Source organism: Oreochromis aureus, linkage group 11 (assembly GCF_013358895.1).
Source record: "Oreochromis aureus strain Israel breed Guangdong linkage group 11, ZZ_aureus, whole genome shotgun sequence".
Taxonomy (NCBI): domain Eukaryota; kingdom Metazoa; phylum Chordata; class Actinopteri; order Cichliformes; family Cichlidae; genus Oreochromis; species Oreochromis aureus.
In genome coordinates this window covers 38,723,768-38,740,898 of record NC_052952.1, presented here as the reverse complement: position 1 = coordinate 38,740,898, position 17,131 = coordinate 38,723,768, and the positions used below count along the sequence as shown (strand labels likewise).

General features: G+C 45.7%; 1 protein-coding gene across 3 annotated transcripts in view; it reads left to right on the top strand.

Annotated features, from left to right (window-relative positions):
- The window catches only part of npr1b (natriuretic peptide receptor 1b), a 76,081-nt gene that overhangs the window by 42,736 nt on the left and 16,214 nt on the right, over positions 1 to 17,131 (top strand). For all 3 annotated transcript variants that reach the window (XM_031749357.2, XM_039619815.1, XM_039619816.1), the window contains 4 exons: positions 10,460 to 10,554; positions 10,853 to 10,988; positions 13,834 to 13,918; positions 14,155 to 14,272. In XM_031749357.2, the coding sequence (XP_031605217.1) occupies positions 10,460 to 10,554; positions 10,853 to 10,988; positions 13,834 to 13,918; positions 14,155 to 14,272 (434 nt within the window). The remainder of the gene's footprint in view (positions 1 to 10,459; positions 10,555 to 10,852; positions 10,989 to 13,833; positions 13,919 to 14,154; positions 14,273 to 17,131) is intronic.

The following is a 17,131-nucleotide window of genomic DNA, read 5'->3' as shown; positions in this document are numbered from 1 at the left end:
TGTGTGTACATGTCTATAAATAGGAATAGTAGTGGTACAATAGCTATATCAAGCGATATAGTTTATGTCTTCCATATTTCCAACCATATCCATAATCACACACTGTGTGTGCTACCATTGTATATAGTGTATTATCTTACTTTTTTCATTGATTGTACTTATTTGTAATTTTTTTTGTATTTCCTTCTGATATCTGTACCTGAGCTGAGGTGACGCAAAAATTTCCCCGTCGTGGGATCAATAAAGTCTTATCTTATCTTATCTTATCTTATCTTATCTTATCTTATCTTATATAAATAAAATTTTACTTTTTTACTTATATTCAATTCAATTCAATTCAATTTTATTTATATAGCGCCAAATCACAACAAAAGTCGCCTCAAGGCGCTTTATAGGTACAGAGAAAAACCCAACAATCATATGACCCCTATGAGCAAGCACTTTGGCGACAGTGGGAAGGAAAACTCCCTTTAACAGGAAGAAACCTCCGGCAGAACCAGGCTCAGGGAGGGCGGGGCCATCTGCTGCGACCGGGTTGGGGTGAGTGAAGGAAGACAGGATAAAGACATGCTGTGGAAGAGAGACAGAGATTAATAACAGATATGATTCGATGCAGAGAGGTCTATTAACACATAGTGAGTGAGAAAGGTGACTGGAAAGGAAAAACTCAATCCATCATGGGAATCCCGGCAGCCTACGTCTATTGCAGCATAACTAAGGGAGGATTCAGGGTCACCTGGTCCAGCCCTAACTATATGCTTTAGCAAAAGGAAAGTTTGAAGCCTAATCTTGAAAGTAGAGATAGTGTCTGTCTCCTGAATCCAAACTGGAAGCTGGTTCCACAGAAGAGGGGCCTGAAAACTGAAGGCTCTGCCTCCCATTCTACTTTTAAATACTCTAGGAACAACAAGTAGGCCTGCAGAGCGAGAGCGCGAGTGCTCTAATAGGGTGATATGGTACTACAAGGTCATTAAGATAAGATGGGGCCTGATTATTTAAGACCTTGTATGTGAGGAGGAGGATTTTGAATTCAATTCTGGATTTAACAGGAAGCCAATGAAGGGAAGCCAAAACAGGAGAAATATGCTCTCTCTTTCTAGTCCCTGTCAGGACTCTTGCTGCAGCATTTTGGATCAGCTGAAGGCTTTTCAGGGAGTTTTTAGGACATCCTGATAATAAAGAATGACAGTAGTCCAGCCTGGAAGTAATAAATGCATGAACTAGTTTTTCAGCATCACTCTGAGACAGGATATTTCTAATTTTAGAGATGTTGCGCAAATGGAAGAAAGCAGTCTTACATATTTGTTTAATATGCGCGTTCAAGGACATGTCCTGGTCAAAAATGACTCCAAGGTTCCTCACAGTGTTACTGGAGGCCAAGGTAATGCCATCCAGAGTAAGAATCTGGTTAGATATCATATTTCTAAGATTTTCAGGGCCGAGTACAATAACCTCAGTTTGATCTGAATTAAGAAGCAGAAAGTTAGCGGCCATCCAGCTCTTTCAGGCAGAGATGTTTCACTCTGTAAAAACAGAAATGCAGTTTTGGGTGTTGTTCCCTGTGTGGCCACAGGATGTCACCGATGCACCACCCTGAAACCGCCCGCTGTCCGCTCTGCTCGCTGTTTCAGGTCTTACTTGTTCTGTTTGCGCAGCAGCACTCGGATCTGGTTGAACTCGGGTCTCTCTGTTGGCTCTTCGGCCCAGCAGCGCTCCATCAGCTGACCCAGCTGGGGGCGGTCACTCTGTGGCTCAAGAGTTTGGAGTCCGCCTTGCAATTGGAAGGTTGCCGGTTCGAGCCCCGGCTCGGACAGTCTCGGTCGTTGTGTCCTTGGGCAAGACACTTCACCTACCGCCTACTGGTGTTGGCCAGAAGGGCCGATGGCGCGATATGGCAGCCTCGCCTCTGTCAGTCTGCCCCAGGGCAGCTGTGGCTACAACTGTAGCTTGCTTCCACCAGTGTGTGAATGGGTGGATGACCGGGTATGTAAAGCGCTTTGGGGTCCTTAGGCGGGGCTAGTAAAAGCGCTATACAAATACAGGCCATTTACCATCTGAATTAAGAAGCAGAAAGTTAGCGGCCATCCAGGTCTTTATGTCTTTAAGACATTCCTGCAGTTTAACTAATTGGTGTGTGTTACCTGGCTTCATGGACAGATAGAGCTGCGTGTCATCTGCATAGCAGTGAAAATTTATGCTATGTCTTCTAATGATGCTGCCTAAGGGAAGCATGTATAATGTAAACAGAATTGGTCCTAGCACTGAACCCTGTGGAACTCCATAATTGACCTTAGAGTGTGAAGAGGACTCTCCATTTACATGTACAAATTGGAGTCTATTAGATAGATATGATACAAACCACTGCAGTGCAGTACCTGTAATACCTACAGCATGTTCTAATCGCTCTAATAGGATATTATGGTCAACAGTATCGAGCGCAGCACTGAGGTCTAGCAGGACAAGCACAGAGATGAGTCCACTGTCAGAGGCCATAAGAAGATCATTTGTAACCTTCACTAAAGCTGTTTCTGTGCTGTGATGAGCTCTGAAACCTGACTGAAACTCTTCAAATAAGCCATTCCTCTGCAGATGATCTGTTAGCTGTTTGACAACTACTCTTTCAAGGATGTTTGATATGAAAGGAAGGTTGGAGATTGGCCTGTAATTAGCTAAGACTGCTGGGTCTAGAGATGGCTTTTTAAGTAAAGGTTTAACTACAGCCACCTTGAAGGCCTGTGGTACATAGCTGATTATTAGAGATAGGTTGATCATATTTAAGATTGAAGCATTAATTAATGGCAGGACTTCTTTGAGCAGTTTAGTAGGAATGGGGTCTAAAAGACACGTTGATGGTTTGGAGGAATTAATTATTGAAGTTAACTCAGAAAGATCAATTGGAGAAAAAGAGTCTAACTTAACATCGATGGTACTAAAAGTAGCTGTAGATAATATTACATCTGTGGGATGATTATTGGTAATTTTTTCTCTAATGATAAGAATTTTATTTGTGAAGAAGTTAATGAAGTCATTACTAGTTAACGTTAAAGGGATTGTTGGCTCAGTAGAGCTCTGACTGTTTGTCAGCCTGGCTACAGTGCTGAAGAGAAACCTGGGGTTGTTCTTATTTTCTTCAATCAGTGACGAATAGTAAGATGTTCTGGCTTTCATGGAGGGCTTTCTTATAAAGCAGCAAACTATTTCTCCAGGCTAAATGATGATCCTCTAAATTTGTGACACGCCATTTCCTCTCCAGCTTACGAGTTATCTGCTTTAGGCTACGTGTTTGAGAATTATACCACGGAGTCAGGTACTTCTGATTTGAGGCCTTAGTTTTCACAGGAGCTACAGTATCCAGAGTCGCATGCGTAGTGAGGAGGTAAAATTATTAACAAGATAATCGACCTCTGTTGGAGTAGCGTTCAGATAGCTGCTCTGCTCTATGTTGGTACAGGGCATTGAAGATGATAACAGTGGGTGGATAATATTCTTAAACTGAGTTACAGCACTTTCAGAAAGACATCTACTGTGATAAAGTCTACTCTCCACTGCTGTGTAATCAATTATTGTAAATGTGAATGTTATCAGGAAATGATCAGACAGCAGAGGGTTTTCAGGTGTTACGTCCCTCTGCAGCCTCTAATCTGCTCAGTGTGTCCAGCTGGTGCTAATTGGCCACACCCAGCCAGGTGTGGATAAAGGCATACCTGAGGCAAGCTTTCTGGGGAGCTCACTTGTTTTTGCCTTGGTGGCACTAGCCATTTTAGCTAACCTGGTATTCCATTTTAAGATTAAACCTCTTCTCACCCACAATCTGGTATTCATCTCCTTTTTTATGTTGCGGCTTCTGAGCCGGGTCGTAACATAAGTGGGGGCTCATCCGGGATTGTGGGTGAGAAGAGGTTTAATCTTAAAATGGAATACCAGGTTAGCTAAAATGGCTAGTGCCACCAAGGCAAAAACAAGTGAGCTCCCCAGAAAGCTTGCCTCAGGTATGCCTTTATCCACACCTGGCTAGGTGTGGCCAATTAGCACCAGCTGGACACACTGAGCAGATTAGAGGCTGCAGAGGGACGTAACACAGGAAACACTGTTAAATGTTCAGTTTCTATGCCATATGTTAAAACAAGATCTAGAGCAGGGGTCGGCAACCCGCGGCTCCGGAGCCGCATGCGGCTCTTTAGTCCTTATACTGCGGCTCCGCGTGGTTTGGGAAAATAAATTAGAAGTATTTAGCTGAAGTGCATTTTATTTGTGTTTAGTTCTTTTTTTAAAAACTTGTAGTTCTATATTGGAAGATTGTTGTGATTTTGAAATATAAAAATAAAATAATATTTTATTATTTTTTTCATCGCTCAAAATAAGCGTTACACTCGGGAAGCCGGTGTACCACCAAACGCCGATGCATTTATCGAGACTTTCAACCCCAGGTAGGCCAATTATGGATCTTCGGATCCACATTATGTCGGCAGCTGTTCTCCACCGTGAACTATGTTAAAGACAAACACCGCTCCGCCTCACAGATGACAGCTGCGTAAAGATGAAAGCCCGATTTGCAGACGCTGTGAGCAGAGGTTCGGGACCAGAAGTCTCATTGTAAACATATCACGGCAGACCCGACGATGTTTGCATGAACATGCTTTTCAGCATCTCTATATTGACCACTTTTCACACATGGTTGCTGTGCGCATACAGCCGGCTGCAGCTTTTCAGCTCACAGCCCGACAACACAATAGCAGAGAGAGCACAGACTTTAAGGCGGCGAGGCATGATTGCGGGTGCTGCTCAGGTGCGTCCAACTCCCATTCAGCGGCACTGCAGACCACGCCCGCCACACACATTAACAAGGTAAAATAGATATTTAGGCAGAATTTTGCAAATATCTATTTTTTTAGCGACATAGTGCTTTTTTTCCAATTACTTTTTAAAAGGGTGGCGGCTCACAACAGTTTTTGTTTGCTACATGGATCATTTTAGTTCAGCTGGGTGTCTTTCCTTTTGTTATATTTCTTTAAGAGTTCAAAATGTGTTAATTAGATAAATAAAATGTAATTTTCTCTGTAGCACTTCACGGATTTCATAAGCAACACACCTTAGTTGCTCTGTGGATTCTTTTAAAAAGCAGTTTCTGTTCAAACAAGCCTTTTGTTGATCTACGTATTTTATATTCTTTACATTATTTACATTTGATCTTTTACATTGTGTATAATGTCTATTGATTGTATTGTTTATTTTAATATTTGTGTACAGCGCTTTGTGACTGCCTGTCTGTGAAAAGCGCTTAATAAATAAACTTTACTTACTTACTTTAGTTTTTCACACAAAGCACAAAGGTAAAAAAAAACAATATATACAGTGTTATCTTCATTTTAGATTTCAAAAAGTATTTGCGGCTCCCAGTGTTTTCTTTTGCGTGGAAACCGGGTCCAAGTGGCTCTTTGGGTGTTAAAGGTTGCAGACCCCTGATCTAGAGTGTGATTAAAGTGGTGGGTGGGTTCTTTTACATTTTGAGAGAAGCCAATTGAGTCTAATAACAGATTAAATGCGATGTTGAGGCTGTCATTTTTAGCATCTACATGGATGTTAAAATCACCCACAATAATTATTTTATCTGAGCTGAGCACTAAATCAGATAAAAAGTCTGAGAAATCAGAGAGAAACTCTGTGTAAGGCCCAGGTGGACGATAGATGATAACAAGTAAGACTGGTTTCTGAGTTTTACAGCTGGGGTGGACGAGGCTAAGCATCAGGCTTTCAAATGAATTAAAAGTCTGTCTGGGTCTTTGGTTGATTAATAGGCTGGTGTGAAAAATTGCTGCCACACCGCCCCCTCGGCCTGTGCTTCGAGGTTTCTGGTAGTTAGAATGACACGGGGGTGTTGATTCATTTAAACTAACATACTCATCCTGCTGCAACCAGGTTTCTGTAAGGCAGAGTAAATCGATTTGTTGATCAATTATTAAGTCATGTACTAACAGAGACTTGGGGGAGAGTGACCTAATATTTAATAATCCACATTTCACTGTTTTACTCTTTGGTTCAGATGTGGATACTGTGTTGTTCTTTCTTTGTGATTTTTTTATGTTTAAGTTGTTTATTGCTGGTTTTTAGTTTGTTTTTTGTCTGTTTGGGAGCTGACACAGTCTCAATGGAGATGGGTTTTTGGGGGTGTAGCAGGAGGAGAGAAGCTGCAGAGAGGTGTGTAAGACTGCAACTCTGCTTCCTGGTCCCAACTCTGGATAGTCATATTTTGGGGGGTTTAATAAATTGGTCCATATTTCTAGAAATGAGAGCTGCTCCATCCAAAGTGGGATGGATGCCGTCTCTCCTAACAAGACCAGGTTTCCTCCAGAAGGTTTGCCAATTATCTATGAAGCCCACATCGTTTCTGGGACACCACTCAGACAGCCAGCAATTTAAGGAGAACATGCGGCTAAACATGTCACTCCTGGTCTGATTGGGGAGGGGACCAGAGAAAACTACAGAGTCCGACATTGTTTTGGCAAAGTTACACACCGATTCAATATTGATTTTAGTGACCTCCGATTGGCGTAACCTGGTGTCATTACTGCCGACGTGAATTATGATCTTACTGTATTTACGTTTACCCTTAGCCAGCAGTTTTAAATTTCCTTCAATGTCGCCTGCTCTGGCCCCTGGAAGACAATTGACTATGGTTGCCGGTGTCTCTAGCTTCACATGTCTGAGAACAGAATCACCAATTACCAGAGTTTGACCCCCGGCGGGTGTGTCGCCGAGTGGGGAAAAATGGTTAGACACTTGAACAGGTTGGTGGTGTACCTGGGGCTTCTGTTTAGGACTATGCTTCCTCCTCACCGTCACCCAGCCGCCCTCTTTCCCCAGCTGCTTGGGGTCTGCCGGGGAACAGCTAGCGGGCCCTCGCTATCTTCGGCTGCACCAGCTACAGGGGCCTGGCTAGCTAGCTACGGGTGGTGAATGAAGGGTGCGGCTGAGTCTCCAATTCAGTAATCCTGGCCTCCAGAGCTGCAAATATGCTACATTTGTTACAGGTATCATTTCTGCTAAAGGAGGCCGAGGAGTAACTAAACATCTGACACAATGAGCAGGAAAGTGCAGGAGGGACAGGTGAAGTAGCCATGGTGCTAACGAGTCGGCTACGAGCTAAGCTAAGCTAACGAAACAGTAAAGAGACAGTGAGTGAATACTTTGGCTATAAATTAGGTAGTGACTACGCAGAAAGTGTGTTTCGGATGAAGCACGTGAGGATTATACTATGAAAAAAAGAATGTATTTAAAAGTTTTTAATTAAATTGCTAAGCAGATAAGCTACTCAGAAACACCACTGTGTTTGAGCAGGAACAGGAAGAGATACTCTACCACAGAGCGAGTGAACACCAAGTGACAGCGCCACCAAGAGTCAGTCACCAAGAGACTGACCTATTGTTGGCTTGTAGTTGGACTTGACTCTGGGTTGGTTGTGTGCTGTGTTTACAATTGTCTCGGACAGTTTTCTGTCTGGTTTTTGACTGGCTGGTCACTGTTGTTGGCTTTGGCTGATGTTGGACTGGTTTAGTGATTCATACAGGGTGGGATTGTTTTGGATCGATCTGGGATTACACACTGGGTGGCTGATTGTAAAAGCCGGCAGCACGTTGGTGTTGCAGTTTTCTTATAGTTCACAGGTGACAGCAGAAGTCATGTATTCAGATGAGTCATTTATTATCCCATGATCTCGTAAAGACTGACCTTCACTCGTCTTTGTTGGCCCTTCACACACACATGCACACACAGACACACTAAGCAAGCACACAGCGATTCCTGGAAAGTAAGGCATGACCTTCCAGGAACACGTAAACGTACTCGGGTCAGTGTTAACAGCTTCACGCGGCTCTGTGTGGGCTGCAGGTATGACTCATGTTGTGTGGACCTAGATGTGTTTACACGGTCACATTCTGTGGTCCCGAGTTCCTTGTAGGGACAAACTCGTAAATCATTACATATTAAAGTCACGGGGAGGTTAGGGTTGGTCGAGCTGAAGTTAATGTTAGATCGGATTTCCAGGAAGTGGGTGTCAGCTGATGTAAGCATGAAGACATGACTGTGTGTATGTGTGCATGTGTGTGTGGTCCACATATATTTATGATTTTTTAATAAGCTGACATTTTAACAGCAGGAAAGCTTGCTGTCCAATCAGCACGTCTCTCTAAATGTCATCCTTGGACCGCCGCTCGCCCTCCGTGGAACCGCGCCTCATTGTTACATGACAGCCAATCGCAGCAAAGATTATGCTTCATAAACATCACTTAGTCCATGTTTTCATTGTCTCGTTGTATCTATGCTGTAGTGTTACTTTTATTTTCTCAGCATTACTTTATTATTATTGCTTATTATTTATCGATCGGCTGTATTGATCTGAGTGTGCTCTTTTAAACAATCTCAGGGGCTGCACCAAGGCCCAGTTTCAGATAAAGAAGGATTATTTTGAACCGTAATCATGCAAAGCTGCTCACGATGGGTGTCCTTTGGCTTTATGTATCCATGAATGTGCTGTTCATGTTTTTGAGTTTTATTGGTTCTGTTTGTTTGAAATATTTCTTAGTTTTTTCCTCCTGAAAGCATCAGAAATCAAAACTTTGTCTTTTGAAGTCAGCAGATAAGAACACAAGAGGCTGAAACCCTAAAAGGACCCATAAAACCTCTGTGGACAATAAAAGGATCCAATAATGATTTAAAAGCAGCACTTTTATAGAAAAGCACCATAAAACACGTCTCACGTGCATCACAGTGTTTGACTGGATGACACGAATCCTTATCTTATCTTTAGATCAGAGTCTGGCTCATTGTTGGACGATCCTGTTGCCTGTTTCTAAGTAACACATAAAAACATCATTCTTCCAGAGCATGAAGGTTGGAGGAAGATCGTGGTTCCAGGAAATGACATGAGAGTTTGCGACCTCCACGCCATCATCAGCCCACAGCCTGACCTCTGCACTCCACCACAACCCAATTTAAAGCTCAGCACAAAAACCCTCCAGAGGCTCTCTGCGGACACATTTGTTCGCTCTGAGCTCAAAACGCTCGAGTGCTGAAGGGACTGCGGGGTTACACCCAGGTTTTACAGGCATGTGATCGTTTCGCTGTGTGGCTTTTGCACATACAGGAGCTGAGGTGTGGGTGTGACAGCTGTTCTGTGGCAGCTCGATGTATTTAACCCTGTGAGTTCAAAGGTCGGGGTCATGACCCCTGAACCCGGTCCATGGCTTCTCAGTCTGGTGTGAATTTGTAGTTGGTGTTTCTCAGCGTCTGTGTTAATGTTCACGTCTGACTGTGGGTCCCCTCCACTCCAGTGTCCCGGAGTATCAGCTGAGACGTCACGGAGACGATGAAGAGCCTCACACAGTCGTGCTGAGTGTGTGTGTGTGTGTGTGTGTGTGTGTGTGTGTGTGTGTGTGTCCTTTACCTCTGTTTTAATCCCTTTGATCTGTTGCTTCCTCCATGCTCGACCTCTACAACCAATCAGCTCTCTCCTAAACTCTAATGGCTTTGTTTCTATGGTGATGGTTCATCTGGGTGGTTAGCACCACTCAGCCCCTCTTCAGCGTGCACACTCGCTCTCCTCCTGCTGATTGTCTGTAATTAACTTCTCTTGTCTGTGTGACTGTTTTCAGCCATCCGTGGCCGCGGATGCACCACCTCCTCTCTCCTCAGGCTTTGCTTCCTGTTGTGTTTACTGCTGTCACGTGTTGGACTTGGGGGTTTTGTCTTTGAGGGAGAGATCGTTCTTATGAACTCGTCCACCTCTGCGCTCTGTTCTCCAGCTGAACATTCATAACCTCACCAGTTTTAATAAGACCATTTAATCAGGTAACCTCTACCTGCCTGAGAGGCTGTTCTGCTGCCAGCTGTGGCAGTTCTGGAAGCTCAAACCTGAGATGAAACATCTGTAACATCCAATTATTAACACTAATAATAATAATAATAACGATAATAATATGTATGTTACTCAGTGCTGTCGTCTGCACATGGAGCTTTCTCTGTTTGACACGTCAGATCAGTTTATTATCAGTAATGGAGCTGATCTCGGGCCACAGGGTGTCTGTCACCTCTGCAGCTGTCGGGCCTTTCATTTGGATCTTTGACTTTTTCCCTCCTGCAGCTGAGACCCGTTCAGATTGTTAGAGTTGGGTTTTAGCGAGGTGAAAGTGAAGGGTGAAGGTGCTGGTGTTGGTGGTGATGAAGGTGATAGTGTTGATGGTGATGAAGGTGTTGGTGTTGGTGGTGATTGTGTTGGTGGTGGTGAAATAAAATTCCCTAAGGCGGAGCAGCAGGTGGATGTGGTGTGAGATGCACTCAGGTTTATTAGGAGGAAATGATGTGAATCATGTGAAACTCTTGAAGTCGTTCTTCCATCGTTTCACCGCGAGCAGCTTTAACCTTCAGATGAGACGCTTCACCTGTGCACCTGTGTGCTCCTCCTCAGGTGTGACAGGGCTGCTCCACCTGGATGAGAGCGGGGACCGAGAGACCGACTTTGCTCTGTGGGACATTGTAGACACCAACAGCACCACCTTCCAGGTGAACACACTGAACACACACACAGACACACACGCTGAGTGGGACCTTCGGGGTTAAAGGATTGCTGTGATGAGACAGTCGCTCTGTCAGAGACTCTAATGAGGACACAAAGATTAGAAATTACATAAAATAGAAATCAGTAAACATTAAAACAGAAACGTGCTGGTTGTGTCCTCACAGGCTCCGACTCAGTCCTGAACGTTTTTGTGACCTTTGAAAACATAAATTAGAGTAACGAATGTTAGAAAGTCTGAGTGAATCCAGGGACGTTAACCACACCTCCTCCTCCTCCTCGCAGATTGCTATGGTGTACAGCACCACTGAGGAGCATCTGACCGCCGTACCTGGAACACACCTGCACTGGCTGGGCGGAGCCCCTCCCCCTGATTTTCCTGTCTGTGGCTTTAAGAACGACATCCCGGTCTGCCTTGCAAGTCAGTATGCCAAAGATCAGTCTGAGGTCAAAGTTCATATGGACTGGCTCTTATATACACAGAGACTGTGTCCCAATCCAGCGACCGCACGCTTCGGTGTACGCGCAGTTCGCGTACACCGAAGCGTGTGTACTAGGAAGTACGAGAAGTGCGGAAGTGAGAGGCTTGTGAAATGGGACGGTCTGGCCCTCGTCTTGCTGTTCAGGTTGCCTAGCAACCATGATACTAACCGCGAGAAACGTTTCATACAGCTTTGTTTGACAGAAAAAAATCTTTCTTTGTTAGTTCATTTTTTTTATGACATCACTTTGATTAGTTGAGACCACAGGACTGTAAAACATGATAGTCGGGCTTCATTTCTGTACTGAACAGTCATTTAAGATTAGTTAGTAAATAACAATTAGCTAATGTTGTTCATGAGACTAAAGTCATCTCACTGTGGTAATGTTAATATAATATGGACAATATTATAGTATTGTCAGATTATTATGATATATATATGTATATATTACAGGATATATTACAGCAGTGAGTTTGAACTCTGTGTCTAATACTGAGCTTCAGTAAAGATTCAAGTTGCATTTATTTATATTTCCTATCACCTTAAATCTTCACTCAAAGACACTCAAGTATCTCTGACAGTGTATATACAGATGTATTATATATAAGAGACAAACATTGTTATTTTAATATGTTGACATTACTAAATTTGGCTCAATGCTTACATATATGTGTAAAAAGAAAATGTCCGAGCTGTGATAACTGTTTCTGATAGAATGAAGATCAGACTGATATATTAAATATTCCTTTATTGGGTGAGAAAATCAGACCATGTCATAACTGCTTTAAGTCATACAGAATAGATATCAGAGCCTTAAACAGGCTGACTTCTGCTAAATGGGTCAAACTGGGCAGAAAGTCTACAAACACATAACATCCTTATAGAATATGATGTAACACTATAGATCAACTTAGCTCAGAATATATAAAGCATATAAACAATTACAGCAATATGATGCAACAAACACAGCAGTGCTACTAATCCAAAATACTCAAAGCTTCATAGAACTGAAACAAACATTTATTTTAGCTCCATTCTGCTGCTGATACATACTTTAGGTTTCTGAATATTAAACTTGTTGCTGCCTTTCATAGTGTGTAACTTGAAGGCCCTGAGTACTTTCTCCCACACTGAAAACACTGGGATGATAACATTATTTGAACATTACCTAATAAGACTGATTCAGGACAGACAATTAGTTATGTTAAACTTTTCTAGCAGTCCTTCACAAACAGGAACAGTCTGTCTATTCTCTCCATCTGTCAGCTGCTGCTGGCTCTTCCTCCTCCTCTTCCTCACACACTGCTGAGTTTGTCCTGGTGGATCATCAGGGGTGCAAAGCCTCACAGATGATGTGCAGCAGTGGGTCCCTCAGTCTGTCCTCACTCTGGACACTTGCAGTTGTTACACATGGAAATCAAATGTGTGATAAGCTGCAGGATTCAAACACAAGTGTAACTTATAAATACATGTTCATACTTTTATTCCACAATCAGAGAGAAAGAAACAGAGAGAGAGTGCAGGACAGACAGACAGGTGACAGTCTCAGGTGTACACACTGCTACAAAACAGCACAAGAGAAGGAGGATTTAGTGTTTGTGTTATTACGAGTGCTAAACAAGAAGAGTTCCCAGATGGTCCAGTGGACACATGTGTGACTCCTGTGATTAAAGCATCTTTCTTTCAGCTTAACGAGTGAACCGTCAGCTCGTTCAAACACACGTTAAAGTCCGTTTGGCTCGACACCACCGAACAGAGGCAGCAATATAACATAGCTAACATTAACAGTGCAGTGAATCCTGCTTGTGCCGTCATATTCAGGACTGCAAACCGAGCAGCATCACTGACTTTCAGCTTGTTGTGTTTGTGGATATATGACTGACTTTAATTATCCATAAAATCATCACATTCTCTGTAAGATTAAGGTCGACTATATATATATTTAGAAGTAGAGGCTTTAAAACCAAGTTACCGCTGAAAGTACAAACATCACTAATGTCACATAACTTTCCCGACATGTGGCCAACAGTAATGTTTTAATGTTCTTAAACATTCGCACATAAATAAGTGACATAATATTCAGTACTTACTTTTGACAGTTCACTCTTCGGCCGCTCCCTTCTGCCGTATTTTGCGACAAAATTATCCACACCCACTGCCGCGCTATGGATTGTGGGATATATGGGGCCACGAAGCGTGCACCGGACCACGCTTGATATTTGGGGAAATCGAACGCGCATTTGGAGTATGCATTTGAAGTACACTTCAGATTGGGACAGCAGTCGTCGCATTGCTGTGACGTAACAGGTCTCAAAATGCGTACTCTGGAGCGTGCGGTCGCTGGATTGGGACACAGCCAGAGTGTTTCTACTCTATGTGGCACTCAAAGCACGTCATTCACACACACACATAAGTGCTTCCTATCTAACGTTCACACTCCGATGGATACATCAAGACAGGGATCAAACCAACAACCTTCACGATGAGTAGGTGACCTGTGTTACCACCTGTGCTACAGCCCAGATAAGGGAGGACTCGTTTTAAAAATGTGTGTGTTCCCGATGGTCCTGATTCAGATGGCCCTGATGGTCCTGGTGGTCCTGGTGGTCCTGATGGTCCTGATTCAGATGGTCCTGGTGGTCCTAGTGGTCTTGATTCAGATGTTTCTGATGGTCTTGATTCAGATGGTCTTGATGGTCCTAGTGGTCCTGATGGTTCTGGTTCTGAATTGTGAGATATTGTGTCTGTGGGTTAATAACAGTCTTCTCCTCCTCTCTCTGTCAGAGACCATCACCATCTACCAGATGGTCTCCATCGTGGTCTTCTTCTTCGTCATCTTGATCCTGACCGTCATCATCTTCATCTACAGGTGAGAGCTGCTGCAGTTCCACCACCTGGTCATGTGGGGGCAGTAGCATGTGGAGCGATCGTGTCACATCACGACACGATCAGGGTCTTTGGTGCACTCGAGAAGAATGATTTAGAATGAGTTGGTACTATTGAGCGTGTGCGAACTGTAATCGGACAGACTGTGTCTGACAGTCTTTGAGCTTCACCTGGAGGAAGATGAAGGTGAGTCACTGAAGAAAAGTGTTTGTGCTGCAGGAGGATGAAGCTGGAGAAGGAGCTGGTTGCTCAGCTCTGGAGGATCTCCTGGGACGACATCCAGATGAGCAATCTGAACAAGGTGCTGCGGAGCGGCAGCAAGCTCACACTGTCACTGGTAAGTGCGCGTGCACACACACACACACATACACACATGCAGTGTTCATTTGTCCTTCAGCTGCACAGAGGGATTGTGGGAATGAAACCTCGCAGCACCACGGAGACTTGTTCAGTCCTCTGAAGGTGGATTTTCCTGTTTGAGTGCAGCTAGCCAAACGACGAGGAACCACAGACAGTAAAGTGCACAGTAGACCTCAGTTTAACATGAGCTCACTGTGGAGCGCTACACTGATCTGCTCACACCGATGTTTAGTTTCAGAGTCCTGATTGTCCTCTGAGTCAGTGGTTCTGTTACTAGTTAGTTAACTAATGGAATTCTATTGACTGACATCATGTTCTGTACTGACAGTAGATGGCGCTAAATATGTTTTAAAACTTTTCTTGGTCATCGGATGTTCAAGATGGGCTTTACGTCTACCAACAACTGCTCACACTGCCAAACCAACTCACTGGACAATTATATCCACGCACTTTGGTTCTGTCCACCAGTTCAGAAGTTTTGGCGCGAGATATGTGAAGACTTATCGAAGTGTCTGAAATGTAACATTCCAACTTCCCCTTTAGTGTGTTTGTTGGGCAGCTTAGATAATGTCACTACAGAAAAGAATATAGCCCATATGGTTTTCACTGCACTATGCATAGCCAAGAAAACAGTCCTCATGAACTGGAAAAATAAAAATAATCTTAATTCTAACCAATATAGAAATTATCTATTAGATTACATTAGTCTTGATACAGCCTCTGCCACCACATCAGATCAATTGCTCTGGGCTACTTTGATCAGCTCCATCACCTAGTGGGGGTGGGGGGTCATAGTTTGGTCCCGCCTTCACTGTTGTGATTGGTGTGGGGGTAGGGACGGGCTTAGGGCGTCAGGGGGTTCCCCGGGAGCATCTTCCGGGGGGGGGGGGCTCAACCCGGGGTAGCGGTCATGGCCAATTGGGGGCTCTGTTAGCTCTTAGGTGACGCTTTCCTCGTGGCTGCGTGCAGCGGAGCTAGAGGAGGGTCTGTGCTGACGGACGTGGGTTACTGACCTGGTAGCCTGGCTGCCCCTGGGTGGGTCCGGGACGGGCGTGAGGTTCTGGGGGCACTCTGTCTCTGGGCTGGGACCCTAGCCGGGCCTCGGGGGCTTGGGTCCTGGTTGGTGTGTTGCCGGGGTTGTGGGCGGGTGGGTGTATGGGGGCCCGGCTCTGGCGCAGGGTGCCACAGCATCGAGCCACCTTGGGGGCTCTTCAACTGGTGGGGGAGGTTGTTACACCTCGCAGGAGCTCTCCTCTCTTCAGGAACTCTCTGCAGGAGGGGGAGATACAGGAGAGGTGGACGAAGATCTCAGCCTGGGCGTCTATTGTCTTGTGTAGTCTGGAAGATGAGTGGATGATGGGGTGGGTGCAGTTTTCTCTGTGGTGGGGTCAGGTGGACTGTCCTGGGCTCTGTGGGGCCGGGCTGCGCTGCTGCACTGGGCCCCGGTCCGGATGTGCCTGGGCCCCCTTTCCCTGGCGGGTTGTGGAGCATGGGGGTGCCTACTGGGGTCAGCGGGGGAGCTGGCCCCAGGGAGGGGTCACTTGCTCCTCCCTTCCTTCCCTCCCCATCTCCAGCTGCCTCCCTCTTCCCGCTCCACCACAATCACCCACACAGGGGCCTTGGGGTGGGGTGTGTCACCAGGGTGCAGGGAGGCATCCCCCCTCTGTCCCCTTCTGGCTGCCTCTACCTCAATTTTATCCCACAACTTAGACATTCACATTACTCACACTCTCATTACACATACATATAGGATCTTGGGGGTGGGCACGTCACCATCAGGGTGTACACCTCACCCCTGGTGTCGTTGCCCACCTCTCAATTTTAACTACACGTAGACATTGAGGGCTAGCAGGAGGGGCTATGCGCTTACCTGCTGCTCTGGCAGGTAGCTCCATGCCCTCCTGGGTTTTAAATGCACCTTAGAACACACATCAACACTACATATGAGCGGGTGGAGGAAGGTTTGGAGTCTTCTCACACCCCCGTTCTCTGCGGCCTGTTGGAGTGGGGGGGGGCCAGGAGGAGGAGGAGTTGGCCGTCCGACTGGGGTCTGGTATGTGGGGCCTCCCTGCCGCTGCGGAGTCGGGGCGGTCTGCTTCTCCCCACCGCAGGGAAAAAGGTAACACCACCTGGGTCTGGGTGCAGTTTCCCCCTCCAGGGGCAAGGGTACCTAGACCCGGTTCTTAGAGTACGCTTGGGAAGTGTGATTGTGTGTACAGCGTCTCTTTATGTCTGTCTCCACGTTGGTTGAGTGTGGAGTAATTGTTTATGAGAGCATGAGGGTGGGAATGGATGTTTGTATCTGTGTGTGCCTGTATGTCTGTGTCTATATGTCAGGTTGGGTATCAGACGCCACCTCTCTGGGGACATCTCAGGCCCTCCAAGGTTTGGAGGCCTATCTCCCCCCACCACTTCCCCTGCCGGTGGCAGACGCCCTCAGACATCGGTGCGTTGGTGGTTCTTTGTGTCTAGGGATGGGCGCCCATGTACACACCGGCTCACTCCTTGGCGGCTGCTTATTGGGGCCTGGAGCCTGGGGCTCGCTCGGGCCACTTCGGAGGCGGGGTGCCCTCGGCCTCTCGGCCTAGGGCTCGGTCACTCAGGCACAGCTGGCTGCCGGCGGAGCCCACGGGCGCGTCACTGCAACCCCCCCTGGCTTCTGCTCCGCGGCTGCTGAGTGACCCCTCATCTGGGACTCTCCTCAGCTCTTTCTGGGATAGTGGCGCGGCTGCCCCTCTGTTGGTCTTCCTTGGTCTCTTGTGTTCTGGGGGCCTCTGGATGTCTGGAGTTTCGATCTCCTCCATACCTGCTTCATGCCCTGGAGGATGGGGCAGTG